This window comes from Pteropus vampyrus, unplaced genomic scaffold, assembly GCF_000151845.1.
Source record: "Pteropus vampyrus isolate Shadow unplaced genomic scaffold, Pvam_2.0 Scaffold138, whole genome shotgun sequence".
Classification (NCBI taxonomy): Eukaryota; Metazoa; Chordata; class Mammalia; order Chiroptera; family Pteropodidae; genus Pteropus; species Pteropus vampyrus.
This window is the reverse complement of record NW_011888919.1, coordinates 127,436-142,865: the sequence shown is the minus strand read 5'-3', so window position 1 is coordinate 142,865 and position 15,430 is coordinate 127,436. Positions and strand designations below refer to the sequence as shown.

Here is a 15,430-nt window from a genome sequence, read left to right as displayed (position 1 = left end):
CTTCCCGTGGCGCAGATGCTTTCTCAGTGCCTGCCAGAGGGCGGGCCATGCGAGGCGTTAAATGGGTAGCAGTGAACAAAACAGATATGGCCTCTACCCCACTGAGCACAAACAGCGGAGGAGACAAGTCAGTCCTTGTACAAGTGAATTTACGCAGATGACCGCGGCATCGCAAACTGTGACTGAGAGCCGCGAAGGGAGAGCGGGGCTTGGAGAGTGTCGTCCAGAGCCCATGGCTGAACTAGTGGAGGTGACACAGTTAACGGAGGGACCTCCGCGTGACCGGGTCCGTCAGCTCCAGGGGGCGTGCCAGCGGGGTGTCTGGAGGTGGCAGAGGAAGGGCCGCGGTTCTGTAGCTCGTCGTCCGTCCCGTTCCCGCACTGGACTTGGCGCTGTCCTGGGTGCTTTACATCTGCTAGTTCACTTACCCCTCAAAGCCCGTGAGGTAAGTGCGCTTACGATTCCAATTTTAGGGAGAAAGCTCGGGGGCGTCGTCACTTGCCCAGGGTCACAGGAAGTGGAAAGCTTGGGGGTGCGGCCCAGGCATTCTGGCCCCACAGCTGTGCTCCCCACCGCTCTCTACGGACACCGTGGGCCCTAAAGAGCAGCCTGGGAGCAGATGGAGGTGTGAGGCCAGCGGGGCTGTGACCGGGCCTGGGGACCTGGTGTGAGGCCAGCGGGGCTGTGACGGGGCCTGGGGACCCGGTGTGAGGCCAGCGGGGCTGTGACCGGGCCTGGGGACCCGTGAAGACGGGGCGGCTCCAGCTGGTGCAGGGGCACCCGGCTCCTCGGGGAGACCACCAGTCCTGCCCCACGATGCTCTCTGAGCGCTCCTTCTCTGCTTGCCACCTTTCGTCCTCGCTAAACGCTCCGAGGGGGCCAAGCGTGCACTTCGCTCCCCCCTGCCCAGCCCAGTGCCTGGCTCAAAGTCGCTACTCAGGACTTGTGTGTCGAGTGAACAACTGACTAAATGTCAAACCTGGTGTTTTTGCCTTGGAAGACAGGCCATTGGCTAAGGGGATGACTGTACTTCTCGTTTTCTTGGAAGTTTGTGTCACTAGGAGTGGAGCCGATTCTCTGGCCATTTCTTTCTTTCTTTTTTTTTTTTTTAAACACCTACAGCACCTGGTCTTCCTAAGTGGTCTCCCATCCAAGAACTAACCAGGCCCGACCCTGCTTAGCTTCCGAGACCAGATAAGATCGGGCACGTTCAGGGGGACATGGCTGCAGACTCCCTGGCTATTTCTGGAGGTCATGTGTCTCCACTGCATGCGCCAGCTTGGGGAGATGGGGTATCCCGGGTGGATGGGGAGCCCTAGAGAGACTGGGGCAAGGTTGTCTGGAACAGAAGGCTTTAGGCATCAGTCAGGCAACTGAGGTTTTTATATAGATTTGGCTTTTTTCCCCTTAATTGAGCTATTTTTGGAGATAGTGATTGGGTTGAGGCTAATTTGCAACATCGATTTCATTTTTTTCTATAAAAAATACTGTTGTTTTTTTTTTTGTGGCCTTAGCGATTATGCTAAATACAATTCCGCTATTTAAATGCAATAAGAAATTTAGACAAAGAAATACAGCGATTAATAATGTTGCTTTCCACATTCCTATTATAACACTAATCTGGTACTGTTTCAGATTAAATTTGAATCTGAGTGTCATTTTTGCAAAAGTAGTATATTCACAGTATATTAGTACGCAGTTTTCTAATACGTGAGAAGATTCTTAGTTTCTCCTTTTCAAAGTTTGCCTTTTCCGTTACATGGGCAAGCCCTGAACTTCAGAAGAGACACCAGCCTGTCATCCCTGGACTGCAGCAGCCTGAGTTAATTAAAAGGTTCAGATGAAGTCAATCAAGTTTGGGACTCTGGTTTTGTGCCGTGTTTTGATACGATTCGATGAGTCATCTTTTGGCAGAGCAGCTCGCCGTCCCTGACGGTATTTGATCTTAATGGGCTAGTTTTACAATCTGGAAACGGTGGGGAGGTGCTCTCCAGAAATGCAGAGTCAACAGCGATGTGTGTGTGTCTGGCTGTCTGGGAGGGTCAGAGAGGAGAACAAAGAGGGGAGTTTAATAAGCAAGAACTCGGCAGGGACTGGGGTCGCTCCTGGGGCTGCTGCCTGTCTAGGACGCGAGTTTTTTCCACCCCCCTCTGCCCCTGCTAACTGGAGTGCTGACATTCGAAAAAGTGAAAAACACAGCTTCTGTTTGCTTTGCTGCAAATAAGTGCCCGGACGGACTGGCCGCCTTCCCAGAGGCCCTGAGAGGACCTCAGATGTGGTCAGTGAGGTATCTGGACGGTGCCAGCCTGCCGGCCCTCGTCCAGGCGGCCTGCACCAGAGACAGGCGAGGGGCCCAGAGAAGCAGCGGGGCCAGCTGCTGGCCCCTTCGCTCCCCCACTTAGTGCCATCTGATTTCTTTCTGAGATGAAACTGGTCTTACTTTGAAGATTGATGGGCAGGGTTCATGTGGCCTGTGCCTCCACATCTCACCCACTGAACTAGTAATTTAAAATTGATGGACCGTTTAAGAGAGGGCGGGGCCCTTCTGGAAAATGCACAAACATGTGGTCAAGTGGGGGTCCTCCCGAGGTGGGGGGCAGAGAGCCAGACCTCTTGGAATCTTCGGGCTGTGCTCCTAATGTCCTGCCTTTCCCCTGGATTCAGTCAGGGTTAAGAAGCCCAGGGTTCGAATGCCAGAGTTGGCACTTCTGCTCCAGTACTTAGTGGCAGTTACATTGAACAAGCCGCTTACTCTCTCTGAACTTGTTTCTTCATCCGTAGAGAGAGAGAGGACCTGCCTCCCTCACCAGTTCGTCTGCGTGTGTGTTCACATATGCGCAGTTGACGGTGATGCCTGGCACGGAGTGGGCGCTGTTGCTTCTGCTGTTGTCCTGATGGTTTGAGTTTTTCTCCAAGAGCTTCTATTTCCTAGCCAAAAGGTGAAAAGCTTTGTGGTGAGGGCTGAAAAATTGTCCTCTCTTTTCTGTCCCTGTAATAGTTACAACTTCTGGCCCAGAGATACAGAAACGAGAGCACTGCACAGGGAGGCACTTGTGGGACCCCTGCTGCTGCCCGCCACCCTGACGGTTGGCCATCAGTCTCTGCGTGGCTTCCCCTGGCCCTGGACCGTGCACTTGGCGCTGCCTCCTTCATCTGCTCAGACAGCACCGATACTTTCTCTATTTGTGGTCGTGTCTTCTCGGGAGTGATTGACAGGAATAGGGCCGACTTCGTACAGTCTGCTCGGAGTGCCCTCCACTTTGGCTGGACTAGCAGATTTCTAGATTCCTCGGTCTGAACCAGGGACTAAGCGCCTCTTCTGCCGTCTTTTCCACCTGCCCTCCGCTGCTTACTTGGTCACGTTTGTTTTCTCTGAATCTGGATCCCAGCAGCACGTCTGCAGGGCTCAAAGTTCAGCTGAAGTGCAGGCAGATCAGTTGAGCCAGCGTCCGAATGGGCCTTGCCCTTGAGTTGGCTGCCAAGCGGCCAGGTAGAATTGAGGATTCTAGGAGCTGTCTTGAAAAACAGAGCCACGCTCCCAGACAGCAAGCAGGTGTTTTGCAGCGTGCGCGTCCCCCGCCCTTAAGTCTCCACCATGCAGAGCCCCATGCTGGGCACTGAGCAGAGCGGAGCCCAGAAGCGGGCCGTGTCTCTTACCTGGGCCTCTTCAGTTGGGGTCCTCTCCGAACACGTTATAACCCACTCATAGACTTCCCTCAGGCTTCGGTGGAGCTGCCTGTCGTGGCCCCTAAGCCCCCCGTCCGCCCCCCAACGCCTTCACACGTGCAGAGACCAAGAGTCACTCGCTCGCCTTCGTGCTGTTCGTGCCTCCGTCCACCAGGCACACAGGGCTCGCTGTTGCGGGTCGAATGAATGAATGAATTTGTACTGCTTCTTGGAGAGTGCTTTTCAGCCTAGGCTGCTCATCACCAGAACTATTTGTGCGTCTTAAAACAGGTAGAAAGAAGGGTTTATTCTTTCTTCTGGGGTGGGTTCCAAATGCTTGCATTTTTAAAGAGCCTCATGTCAGTTTCCTGTTTTCACACCACCTGAAGTTAATTTTTATGGAAGAGCCCTTGTACTGATAGAGAATAGAACTTTACAAATAAGTTCACTTTTTCAGTCAGCAAATACAGATGAGACTTAAATGGAAGCACTTTGTAAACTGTAAAGCCCCCTCCAGGTATGACGTGCTGACCCAGAGCGCCTAGGGATCCACGTGTCTGTACCTCTGCTCTGTGTGATGGGGGAGGAGTATAACCCTGTAGACCAGCTGTCTGCCCGCCTTGGGGAGCACGTGGGGAGCAAGAATGTCACCCGCTCAGCGCGCAGTGAGCATCGTGGACGGGGCGTAGTGGCAGTAAGAGGTGTTTGTATTTCGATCAGTCCGATCGTGTTCTTGCCTGTGTCTTTTTGTTTGGGCTGAAAATTCAAGCCTTGTTAGGATCTCACGACACAGTAGCTCTGATTTGCTGCCATCATTTTAACCTTTCTCTGGTTCATAATCAAAATTAAACCATTTCTGGAGGTTGACATAATCGTTGCACTAAGGGAGGTTGTGTCTGTAATGACTTGCTGTCTGATGAGCCCGAGCGTTTGGCGGGCCTTTCTGGCTGCGGCAGCCTTTGAACTGGTGCCAGCATGCGTGCCTCCTGCCCCTGACCTCTCCTCCGGGCCATCGCCGGGCCACACACACACACACACACACACACACACACACACACACACACGGTCGTCGCTTCCTCGGCGGAGCTGTATCTGACAACACCCTACAGATGTCAGGTCCTCTGTTACACTGTCATGGCACGTGTCACGGTCATTTTAGTCGTTTCTGTCATTATTTGATTGCCTTTCTGACCATACTTGTTGAATAAATGAAAAGCATATTACCTTTCCCTTGGCCCATAGTTTAATTAATATATACCTCCTAGAAAATGAAAAACACGTCGGGTAACATCTCTAAGCCTGCGTTCAGCCTCTCTTCTTCCTCCCACAGTGCTCCTGAAGTTCCGCACGGACAAAGGCAGAGACCCGAGCTCCGACGCCTTTGGGGAAGATTCTGAGCTGTTGCTCCAGATCCGAAACGATGTGCTGGACTCCCTGGGCGTTAACCCCGAGCTGCTCCCTGCGGACTTTGTCAGGTCAGTCTCGGCACATGTTACACTCCGCCCAGGCTGGGAGACGCCTGCTCTCAGTACTGGCCTTAAGCTGGAGAGATGCTTCGAAGACCGAAAACCCCAAAGAGAGCCTCCTTTGCCGCATTCTGCCATCTCTGCAGACCTCTGCCTCCCCGTTGGCATAGCAACAGTGTGAGAAATAGAGATGAGCAGGTTCTGTTTGTTTAACAGGTGTTTTATAGTCAGAATTCGAGGCGATGCGCAGTGTACGCGCCCCGTCGGGCACCGTTTCTCTCTACTCTTATCTTTTGGGGATGTTTCGAGATCAGTACACACAGCGCCTTTCCCTCCCGCCCTGCTCCAGCCCTGTAGCACTCCAGCACAGGAGTGGCACAGTTGGTCGAATCAGTCCCCTGCTGCCAGGCGTCTGACGCCACAAATGCTGTAGTGTGTGCGCAGGTAACTGCGGGGTGCCTTTCTGGAAGGGGAGTGGCTGGGCCGGGACAGTGTGATTTGCTCCACAGTGGCTGCTGCCCATTGCCCTCCGTTGACGATTTATTTACCAGTGCAGGCCGTCCCGCGCCCGCACCTCCCTCGCCCTGGGCACTGGGCACGTTCGCCTCCAGTGACCAGTCTTTGGTCTTACACGCCGTCAGGTTTAGGATTTGCTTGGAGAAGTCCAGACGGGGATGAGGTTAGGACCCCCTTCCGGGCAGTTTTGGGGTCGTCTGCTCTTTGTCGTGTTTTCTTTCGGTGTCTGTGGGGGGCTTCTCCTTGCTCTGCTGCGCCTCCAGCTCGTAGCAGTGATAGTGACGACTGTGATGCATGAGCAGCTGCCACGTGCCTGGTCTCTCCTCCACGATCCACCTCGTAGGTGAGAAGCTGCGGCCCGGGGTGCTGAGTGCCTGCCTAGTCCGAGGCGTGTGTGGCTGCTGACGGGAGCATCACGTATTGAAGACTTTCTGTACAGAGCCACATTTAATGTCGTAGTGTTCCCTTGAGACGCGATTCTTTTCCCATTATTTAAATTAAGAAACTGAGGCTCAGAAAGATTCTTTCACTTGTCCAAGGTTTCAGGAAGTAGCCAAGACCCTGGCCAGGTCGCACTACGCTGCGGGCCGGTGGCGGTGGCACGCCCCGCGGTTCTCTTCTCCGCAGTAAAGGGAGTCAGGGTCCCTTCGTTTGTGTCCGGGCACCTCGTTTGACACCAGCAAACCCCGCCAGGGCTAGGACCTGCAGTAGGCTTCGAGCCGCCTGCCGAGCCCTCGGCCATAGAGCGGCAGCAGCCTGCATGGTGCCTTTGTAAGTTGGCACTGGGCGGTCGGGCCGAAGGCGGGCCGTGTCGGGAGGAGCCCCCTGGCAGAGGAAGGACGGTACGTGAGAAGCGAGTGGCACCTGCTCTGCCTCACGCAAGGCTCCTGCCCCAGCGGACCCAGCCAGGCCGTGAGTGTGCAGCTGAGTGACTAGTGGGGGTGCTTAGATGAGTGGCTTGGCTCTGTACCGCCAGCCAGTGGCAGAGGCCCCACTTCCGGAAAGAGAAGATGCTGCCTAACTGACGGCCCGCCCAGCGCTCGGCTGGTGGTCCACCCACAGCGCTTTGCCCCCCTGCCCGTCGCTTTGCAGAAGTGGCTCTCCCTCGTCCCGGTCCTCGTGTGCTCAGGTGTCCTCGCTCTATTGTCCTTTAAGTAAGAGGGGTTTGGTGGCCTCTTGAAGTCTGCCAGGGGATAGGTAGCGATGAGGCCTGAGATGGGATAGGGCCTTCCGGCAGCTGAGCCGTCCTTGCAGATTGCCCGCTTCCAGCCCAGAGCAGGGAGCGCTCGCTTGAGCTGTGCACAAGTGGCCGTCCCCCTCATCTGTCTGTGATCTGCTCGCACCGTCCTTGACGCTGCCTTCCCTGTTCTCTTCAGAGCTCTGTTTTCTGGTTGTGAAAGTAACATGCCCGTTGCCAGAACAGGTGGAAGGAGCGGCCGTGGCCGACGCCTGAGTTTAGCCTCACAGACTTCTCTGTGTGCATTTACTCATATTTTTCTCTTTTAATAACAAAATGAGATCATACTTTTTACATGACAACCGTCATAGACTCACGCGTGTCAGAAATAGAGATCCGAGTCCTCACTTGTGCTCCATAACGTTCATCGTCTGATGTATGGTTATTTATTTAACCATTGCCTTATTAGTGGCCATCTAAGTTGTTTATGGTTTTCACTAGTATATGCTTTTATAATGAACATTCATAATTTGTGTGTGTAGTGTAACTTTTTAAATTTTTTTTATCATGTCAAAATACACACCACATGCAGTGTTCCGTTTCAACAGTCATAAATGTGCGGCGGTCCCATGGCACTGAGCACGTCCAGTGTCGTGCGACCGTCACCCCTCTCCACTTCCGGAACTTCATCATCCTGAACTGAAAATCCGTGCCCGTTAAATGCCACCTTCTCCCCTGCCTTCCCCAGGCCCTGCTGACTTCTAATCTGCTTTGTGTCTCTGTGCATTTGACAATTTTAAGCGGCTCGTGTAAGTGGAATCATACAATATTTGTCCTTTTGTGAACTTACTGGTTTTTACATTATAGAAATAGTATACATACTTTGGAAAAATCAGATAGTACAGAATAAATTCAAAGGTGAAAATGAAAATCAGTCATCATTCCATTACCCAGAGAAAACCACTGACTGTTCGGTGTTATATCTTACACCTTTTCTGTCATAGCATATGTAAAAATACAATCCTTTGTAGATTTTTTAAAATGCTCGTAATATTTATTGTTAGCGAAGGTGATGGGAAAAGGTGCAACCCTTTTAGTGAGCACTTTGGAAATATGTGTCAGCAGTCTTAAAATGCTCCCTCTTTGGAATAGTGATTCTGCTCCTTGCTAATAAGAATATGCCCTAAAGATATAGTGTGAGCAAACATTTGTGTACAGAAGCTACTCATTATCATATTAAAAGAAATTGGAAAGGCATTAAGGAGTTAATGATATAAAATGGTGCAGTGTCCTGTGTAGATTACAAATGATAAACATAAAGAAAAATGGAAAGAATAATATAGTCGTGAAAACCTGGATACCACTCAGCTAGATTCAGTTGCTAATGTTTTGCTTTTAGTTTCGGGGAGGGAGGCATGATGCTGGCATGATGCTTTAAAAATGCAACAGAGTTCATTTGTTGTATTTGGTTCTGTGTCTCTTAAAATCTAGGACTTGGTAGATTATGGCTTGTCACCTGTTTTTATAAATAAAGTTTCGTTCCACACCTCATCTATGTATTATCTGTGGCAGCTTTTGTAGAATTTTTACAACTCTACAGTGGGAGACTTAGAGTTTAAACAGACCATGTGGCCTATAAAGCCAAAAAAAGGTGCCGTCTGGTTCTTTATAGAGAACGTTTTCCAACTCGATCTAGAACAGTTGACTACTTTTTTTTAAGTGTCCAGGCCACTTATATTATAAAATAGCTCATATTCTGTGTTTGTTAGATTGTTTCTTATGGTGACCTTTTTTTCATCCTGTTTCATTTTTATTATTTAGACTTACAGTAAAATTTATTCTTGTTTCCTCATTGTGTATTTTTTAAAAATATACATATAGTAAAATTTTTTTTTATTATACAATTCTGTGAGTTGTCCGTGTTTTGTTTTTATTTACAGTTTATGAATTTTTACAAAGGCATAGGGTTGTGTAACCACCATCACAATTAAGATACATTAAAGTTTCATCACCCCCCCCCCAAAATACCCTTGTGCCTTCTAGTCAGTCCCCCACCAGCAGCCCCTGACCCGTGTCCCATCCTTATAGTTCTGCCTTTCCAGTAATGTGGTACACAGGCAGACCTTGTGGACAGTGAGGGGTCAGGGCTCCAGACTGCCTTAATAACATAGTATCACAGTAAAGCGAGTTGTGACCTTGTTGCTGGCAGAGGGTCTTAGACGAGTCTCTATATATTCTGGATACAAGTTCTTTATTAGTATATGATTAGCAAAATTTTCTCCCATTCTGTGTGGTATCCTTTAAAGTACAGTTTTTAATTTTTATGAAATACAATTGATTGATTTTCTTTTTTCACATATCACATTTAAGAAACCGTTGCCTAATCCGAAGTCATAAAGATTTATTCTTGTGTTTTCTTCTAAGAGTTTCACAGTTTTCGCGTTTATTTAGGTCTGTTACTCATTTTTGAGTGAACTTTGGTACATGGTCTGAGGTAGCGGTCCAGCTTCATTCTTGTGCATATGGAGACCCAATTGTTAAAAAGACTTTGTTCCCATCGATGGTCTTGGCACCCTTGTCAAAAACTAATTGACCGTGTGTGTATTTCTTCATTTCTGAAGTCACGGTTCCTTTTCACTGATGTGTGTGTGTGTCCTTAAGCCCATACTGCACAGTCTCGGCTGCTGTAGCTTTATAGTAGTTTTAAAATAGGGACACGTGAGGTCTCCAACTTTGTTCTTTCTCAAGATAGTTTTGGCCATTCTGGGTCTCTCATATTCTCATAGGAAAGTTAGGATGAATTTTTCCTTTTCTACAAAAAAGGCAGTTGGAATTTTGATAGCGATTTTGCCTAATACCTAGGTTAATGTGGGGGGTATCGCTCTCTTGGCAATATTAAGTCTTCTGATCCATGAACAGGAGGTAGCTTTCCATTTATTGAGGACTTCTGTTCCTTTCTACAATGTATTGGAGTCCTCAGTGTATAAGTTTTACACACACCTATTGTTAAATTTACTTCTAAATATTTTATTCTTTTGGACGCTATTGTAAATGGAATTCTTAATTTCACTTTGGAATGCTCATTACTAAGGTATAGAAGTACAGTTGATTTTGTATATTACTCTTGTATCCCGCAACCTTGCTGTATTAATTTAATCATTCGAATAATTTTTCTGTGGACATCTTAGTATTTTCTGTATTCCAGGCCATGTCATCTTTGAATATGTGTTACTTCTCCCTTGTCAATCTGAACGTCTCGTTTCTTTTTCCTTCCTTAATCGCCCTGGCTAGACCCTCCAGGAGCTCAGTGTTGAACAGAGCGGTGGGAGCACACGTCCGTGTCTCGTTCCGACTTGGAGGCAAAGCCGTCAGTCTTTAATTATTAAGGATGGTGTTAGCTGTGACTTTATTAGAGACGCCCTTTATCAGGTTGAAGAAGTTTCCCTCTGTTTTTAGTTTGTTGAATGTTTTTATCATTAAAAGGTGTTGAATTTTGTCACATGCTTTTTGTGTCCACTGAGATAATCATGTGATTATTGCTCTTAATTCAGTTAATATGGCACATACTGCATTGATTTTTCAGATGTTAAACCAACCTTGCATTCCCGGCACGAATCCCACTTCATGGTGGTGTGTAGTCCTTTCTCTGTGTTGCTGGTTTGGTTTGCTACCATTTAGTCGAGATATACTTAATATACTTTTTTTTAAGAGAAAAAAGGCAGAATATTAAATTGTATAGGATGATTGCAAGAAAATAGGTGTGTTTTTTTTTTTTTTAGGGAAAAAATTAATATTCCTGCATTTGATTATCGTTGAGTAGCGGCATTATGGATGATCAGTGTTTCTTCGGTATGGTTCTCCATGTGTTTTAGAGTTCTGTAATGGACCTTGATAAACAGGGGGAACAGTTGCCTCTGTGGCTGAGCAGATGGGCATGCTGGTCCTGGCCGGGGTGCGGGGAAAGGGCGCATCTGTGCACCACTGCTGGGACCGTGATGGACACAGCCCTTCTGGAGGGCATTTTGGCAAAATATGCCAGGACCCAGCAATTCTGTATTTAGGGATTTGCCATAAGGAATCATTTGGACAGCTATGCCAAGATGTATGATCGCAGTGTTTAACAGCCTAAATATTCATAAGATTACAATGCGGAATGAATAGTAGTTGATATTTCTTGGGTTTAAAATTATACACGTTTAGATACGTGCACTTTTAAAAATTCCTAGAAGGATGCGCACACACCAGGGGGACTGGAGATGGCCTCGCGGTGGCAGGGCTCCGTCGCAGGGACGCTTCCCTTCAGCCTGTCTGTGTCCCAGTGTGCTCGTCGAAGAAACACCTTTGCATCCATGGTGGGAACTGGCAGAGCCCATTTCCTCTGAGGAGGGAGTGGAAGATCGGTTCACCCCTCCCCCCCACCCCAGACAAGTGCTTCGAAGGGGCAGGTGACAGTGTCAGCTAACATGTGTCCTGTGGATGCCCGATCCTGGCCCAAAGGGGCTGGTATCTGTGTGGGTAGTGAGGACTTTTTCTGTCCCCATACTTTAATTTCGGGTTCCAAATTGCCCATGCCTCCTGCGTGTTAACACAGGCCTTCCCCCGACATTTGTCTGGGAATAACACGGAACCCACTGCTCATTACGGGTAAGGAAAGAATTGCGAGAATGTGACCGGGGCACCGACACATCTGATGTTCGCAGGACCTTATTTTTAGGAAGCACAAATTTAGTCTTTCCTTTAACCTAAATAAAAAAGGTCATGAAGCGGTTCCTGCCTGCCCAGGGTCAGAGGTCTCCCCAGCCTTCTGCCGACCCCTGGGTCGGGTGTCATCTTCACGCCGTGATGCCGGCATTCCCGTCGCTGCTGAATCGACGCCTCCTGGTAGACGTCCGTTCAGCGGCCCATACCCGGCAGCCCTCCCGTTCCGCAGCGCTTCACTCCACTTGTCTTCCCTCCCAGGTACTGCTTCTCCGAGATGGCCCCGGTGTGTGCGGTGGTCGGCGGGATCCTGGCCCAGGAAATCGTCAAGGTAACAGTCACTGCGGAGCAGCAAGCGGTTGGCACTGCACCCCTGGCAGATGTGCGGAGGGCGAGCCCAGGACTGCCGTTCCCGCCTGCCTTCCCCGCCCCACGCGGCCCCCTTTCATGCCCCACCCTCTTCCTTCCCCTCTGCAGCCCATCCAGGTGAGCTTTCCGCACCTGAGCTGGACATAGTGCCCTCAGGATGCTGTCCGCTCTCCCCTAACTGTGCCGGTTGGTTATCTGGTGCTTACGGGTGCCAGGTATTCCTGTGACTCTGTGAAAAGGGTACTGTCGTGATCCCATCTGTGGGCGGGACACCACTGAGGCCCTGAGAAGGGACTCCAGAACCCGTGCCCGGAACCTCTGTGGGGTTCCTCTGTCCACACCGTGGCTCCACGGCTCCCCCTCATCACTGCGCACGCTGTGGGTACTCACGGGAGGAAGGGGCGCACTTCCCGTGGGGCCCCACAGGGCTCCGAACAGGCCACCGGTGACCACGCTAGACAGGTATCACAGGCCCTCTCAAAGGGAGGCATCTCGCTTGAGGCGTAAGAAGTCACTAGCACGTCCGTTTGAATTTGTTCCAGAAGAACATCTGGACTGCCGAAAGCACAGCACACCCCACATGTATCTTACTCTCTTTGGGGACTTTGGTATTTTCCCAAAGATGTTAAATTTGCCTTTTGCTTGACTACTTTAGTGGACTTGCAGTGATGGTTTGTCTTTTTCTTGTACGGGCAGAGTCGTGCCTGGTTAAATGATCTTCCAAGTCCATTTACATGTCAAGTTCGAGCTTAGGAGGCTGTGGAGACCCAGCTCTCACTGCTCTGTCCTGGGGCCTGCGGGCCTGCTCTGGACACATCCCGCTCGCTCTGGTCATCCTGCCATCGCAAGGCTTGTTTCTCTCTCCTTTTCTGATCCTTTCCTCTGGCCCAATTTCTTCTTTTCCCAACTCTGACCTTCTGTGTCCTGGGCAGCAGGACGAGCACCGAGGTGCTGTGGACAGGGACAGAGAGGAGCATGCAACGGCCAGGCCTGTCTTCTTGGCCGGCGCCGTCCGCTTAGCCCGGAGAGATGTGGAAATTGCGGTTCATGTGCCGAGAGTGAGAAAGGGTGGTGGCCTCCCAGAGAGCTGTGTTAGGGGGTCCGGGACTGTCCGGGACCCGGCAGGAGAGGGCGCAGGGACGGAAACGTCAGGGGCGAGGTGGACGGCATGGATTCGTAGCCCTCGATAGCCACGGCAGCAGTGGTAGACGACATTTCTTGCAAGGCCACTGCGTGCCACCCAGGCCGCGTTCTCCCCGCGGAGGGACGCGTTCGTCCTCGCAGGCCCGCGGGGCGGGGCCGCCGTGCTCCCTGACGTGTGAAGGAGGCTCGGAGGCGCACGGAAGTGGGGAGCCAGGACTCGAGCCTCAGCAGCCTGGTTTCTGGGCCACGTGGTTCTCGTGCCTCAGGCGCCGTACCTGAGCACTGCCCCTGTCCAGCGGCTCTGCATGGACCCGAGGCCACTGTCCTCGTGCCCACGCGTTCACGTCCGTAAATCCCATTGAGAAGCTGCTCCTGGGTTTTTCACAGGGGATGGGGGTGGGGGTCAGGGCAGGTGGCCTTGACCTCAATGACTGCAGCAGCTTCTCTGCATCCCATTCCTGACCTCGGATGCAGCCCCCTCGCTGCCTGCTGGGGACAGCTGTTCCCGCAGCCCGTGTCTGTTTACCCCAGTGCGCCAGAGCTCCGCATTCCCGGCTGCCGGGTGTGTCTGGAATCTGCTTCCCCCATCTGGCTGGGGCAGCTCTCGACCTCTGGCCCCGTGGTCACCCCATGCCCTCTGTGTTGTCCGCACCGCGCCCCCTCACTGACACGTTCCAGCCCTCAGTCAGCTGGCAGTAGCGTCCTGCAGTGAGAGGGCCAAGACCCCTCTCCTCTCCTGAGACAGCGTCTGACCACTCATAAAACGGACCCGCTGGGAGCAGCGGGCGCGCAGTAGCGTCTCTTCCCTTAGAGTCATCTTGTTTCCTTCCTTCCCCAGATCATCCCACGTGTTCTGCCCACATCCCCGTCACGTCATGTTTCCTTAGGTTGAAACCATCCTCCTTCCTCTCCCTCCCGTGCTCAGTAGGTTTCCCCGCGCACAGAGCAGGAGCGATCGTGGCAGCAGCCGTACCAGGCTCCATATTAAGTCACAGTGTCAGCTCTTGTTACTTGGGGTCCAGGGGTCTCAGCTGTCGTCACGTGGCCCCCCCGGCCAGGTGCTGGGGCTCCTCGGGGGCTGGTGCGGGGCCCCCGGCACCAGCAGGAAACAGCAGCTCTCACTCGAGAATGTGCTCTGTGCCAGGCACGTTGCAGGCGCAATCGCATTTCGTTCTCGCCAGAAACTCCAGCCGGCGGGTGCTGTTCATTTGCTATTTCCCATGCAAGCCAGAGGAGCAAAGCTGTGTCAGACCCAAGCCCTGGGCAAGGGGACCTCAGGATGCTCAGCACGTGTCCTTGCACAGATAGCTAAACAACCACTTGAAGTAGATCTAATGTCCCCATTTTACAGATGAGGCGATGGATTGGGATTGGCACTCAGTTCCAGAAGCTCAGGCTGCTTAGCGCACACTCTAACCCTGTAGGGGCGGGCCCGCCTGATCAGTGACAGCCTGGTGCTCCCGGGAACCGCCAAACACTGCCTAGCAGCTTGCTTAGGTCCCCTTAAATGGTGACCCCGTTTGCCTTCAGAACCTCTTAGAAAAGTCACTGGTACCTATGAACCCAGTACACACGTATACACGTGTGACTCAGCATGCAATTTCGGGGTGTCTAACCCTGTCTTTAAAAGTGCTGTGCCCCTGTCAACCCCACCAGACCCTCTACATTTCCACGGCTGAACCACGTCTCCCAGGCCCTCTGCATGCCAGCCCTGGCCCCTCCTGTGAAAGGCAGGCGGCACAGCCTCCTCATGGAAGCCGCTTCTGCGGCAGTGTGTGTCCCCTCAGGTGGCGAAGGCTGCAGCCTAGGACGTGTTGGAATGAATCACTGCCTTTCTCAGTTGAAGAGTCATAAATAATTACTACTGCCGTTTGCCAGGCACTGCTGCTTCGCGCTAGGCACTGTTAAGAGTATTCGAGGTGCATCATCTCTTTTAATGCCTATGATGATAGATGTTATTTTCGTTTTATGTGGGGAAAGTAAGGTTCAGAGAGGCCAGAGGATCCGTCCAAGGGCACACGAGTGCCAAGGGCCAGAGCAGAGAGACATGACAGAAACGGCTCCACACACAGCCACGTGGCCCCTGCGGAGTGAACGCGGCCTGTGGAGGACCGTCTGCCCACGTTGCTTGCAGAAGATCTGGGTTAGGCTTTTCCTGTTCCTTTTTTCCTGCATTCCGCACTGGCGCTGAGGCCCTGTTCTCCTCCGCAGGCGCTGTCTCAGAGGGACCCTCCCCACAACAACTTCTTCTTCTTTGATGGCATGAAGGGGCACGGGATCGTGGAGTGCCTCGGCCCCAAGTGAACCCAAGACGTGGAGCCCCGGAGACGCCGACCCCCAGCGCGGCCCCGTCCCCCTCCCACTACGAGGCGTCTCCAGGCAAGGGAGGACAATG

General features: G+C 51.6%; 1 protein-coding gene and 1 pseudogene across 1 annotated transcript in view; one reads left to right on the top strand and one right to left on the bottom strand.

Annotated features, from left to right (window-relative positions):
* The window catches only part of SAE1 (SUMO1 activating enzyme subunit 1), a 52,837-nt gene extending 37,413 nt beyond the window's left edge, over nt 1-15,424 (top strand). Inside the window, exons 8-10 of the mRNA XM_023535206.1 lie at nt 4,997-5,141; nt 11,785-11,854; nt 15,247-15,424. Of these exons, the coding sequence (XP_023390974.1) occupies nt 4,997-5,141; nt 11,785-11,854; nt 15,247-15,339 (308 nt within the window). The 3' untranslated portion in view covers nt 15,340-15,424. The remainder of the gene's footprint in view (nt 1-4,996; nt 5,142-11,784; nt 11,855-15,246) is intronic.
* LOC111744667 lies at nt 1,114-1,232 on the bottom strand (annotated as a pseudogene).
* Nucleotides 15,425-15,430: the final 6 nt, after the last annotated feature.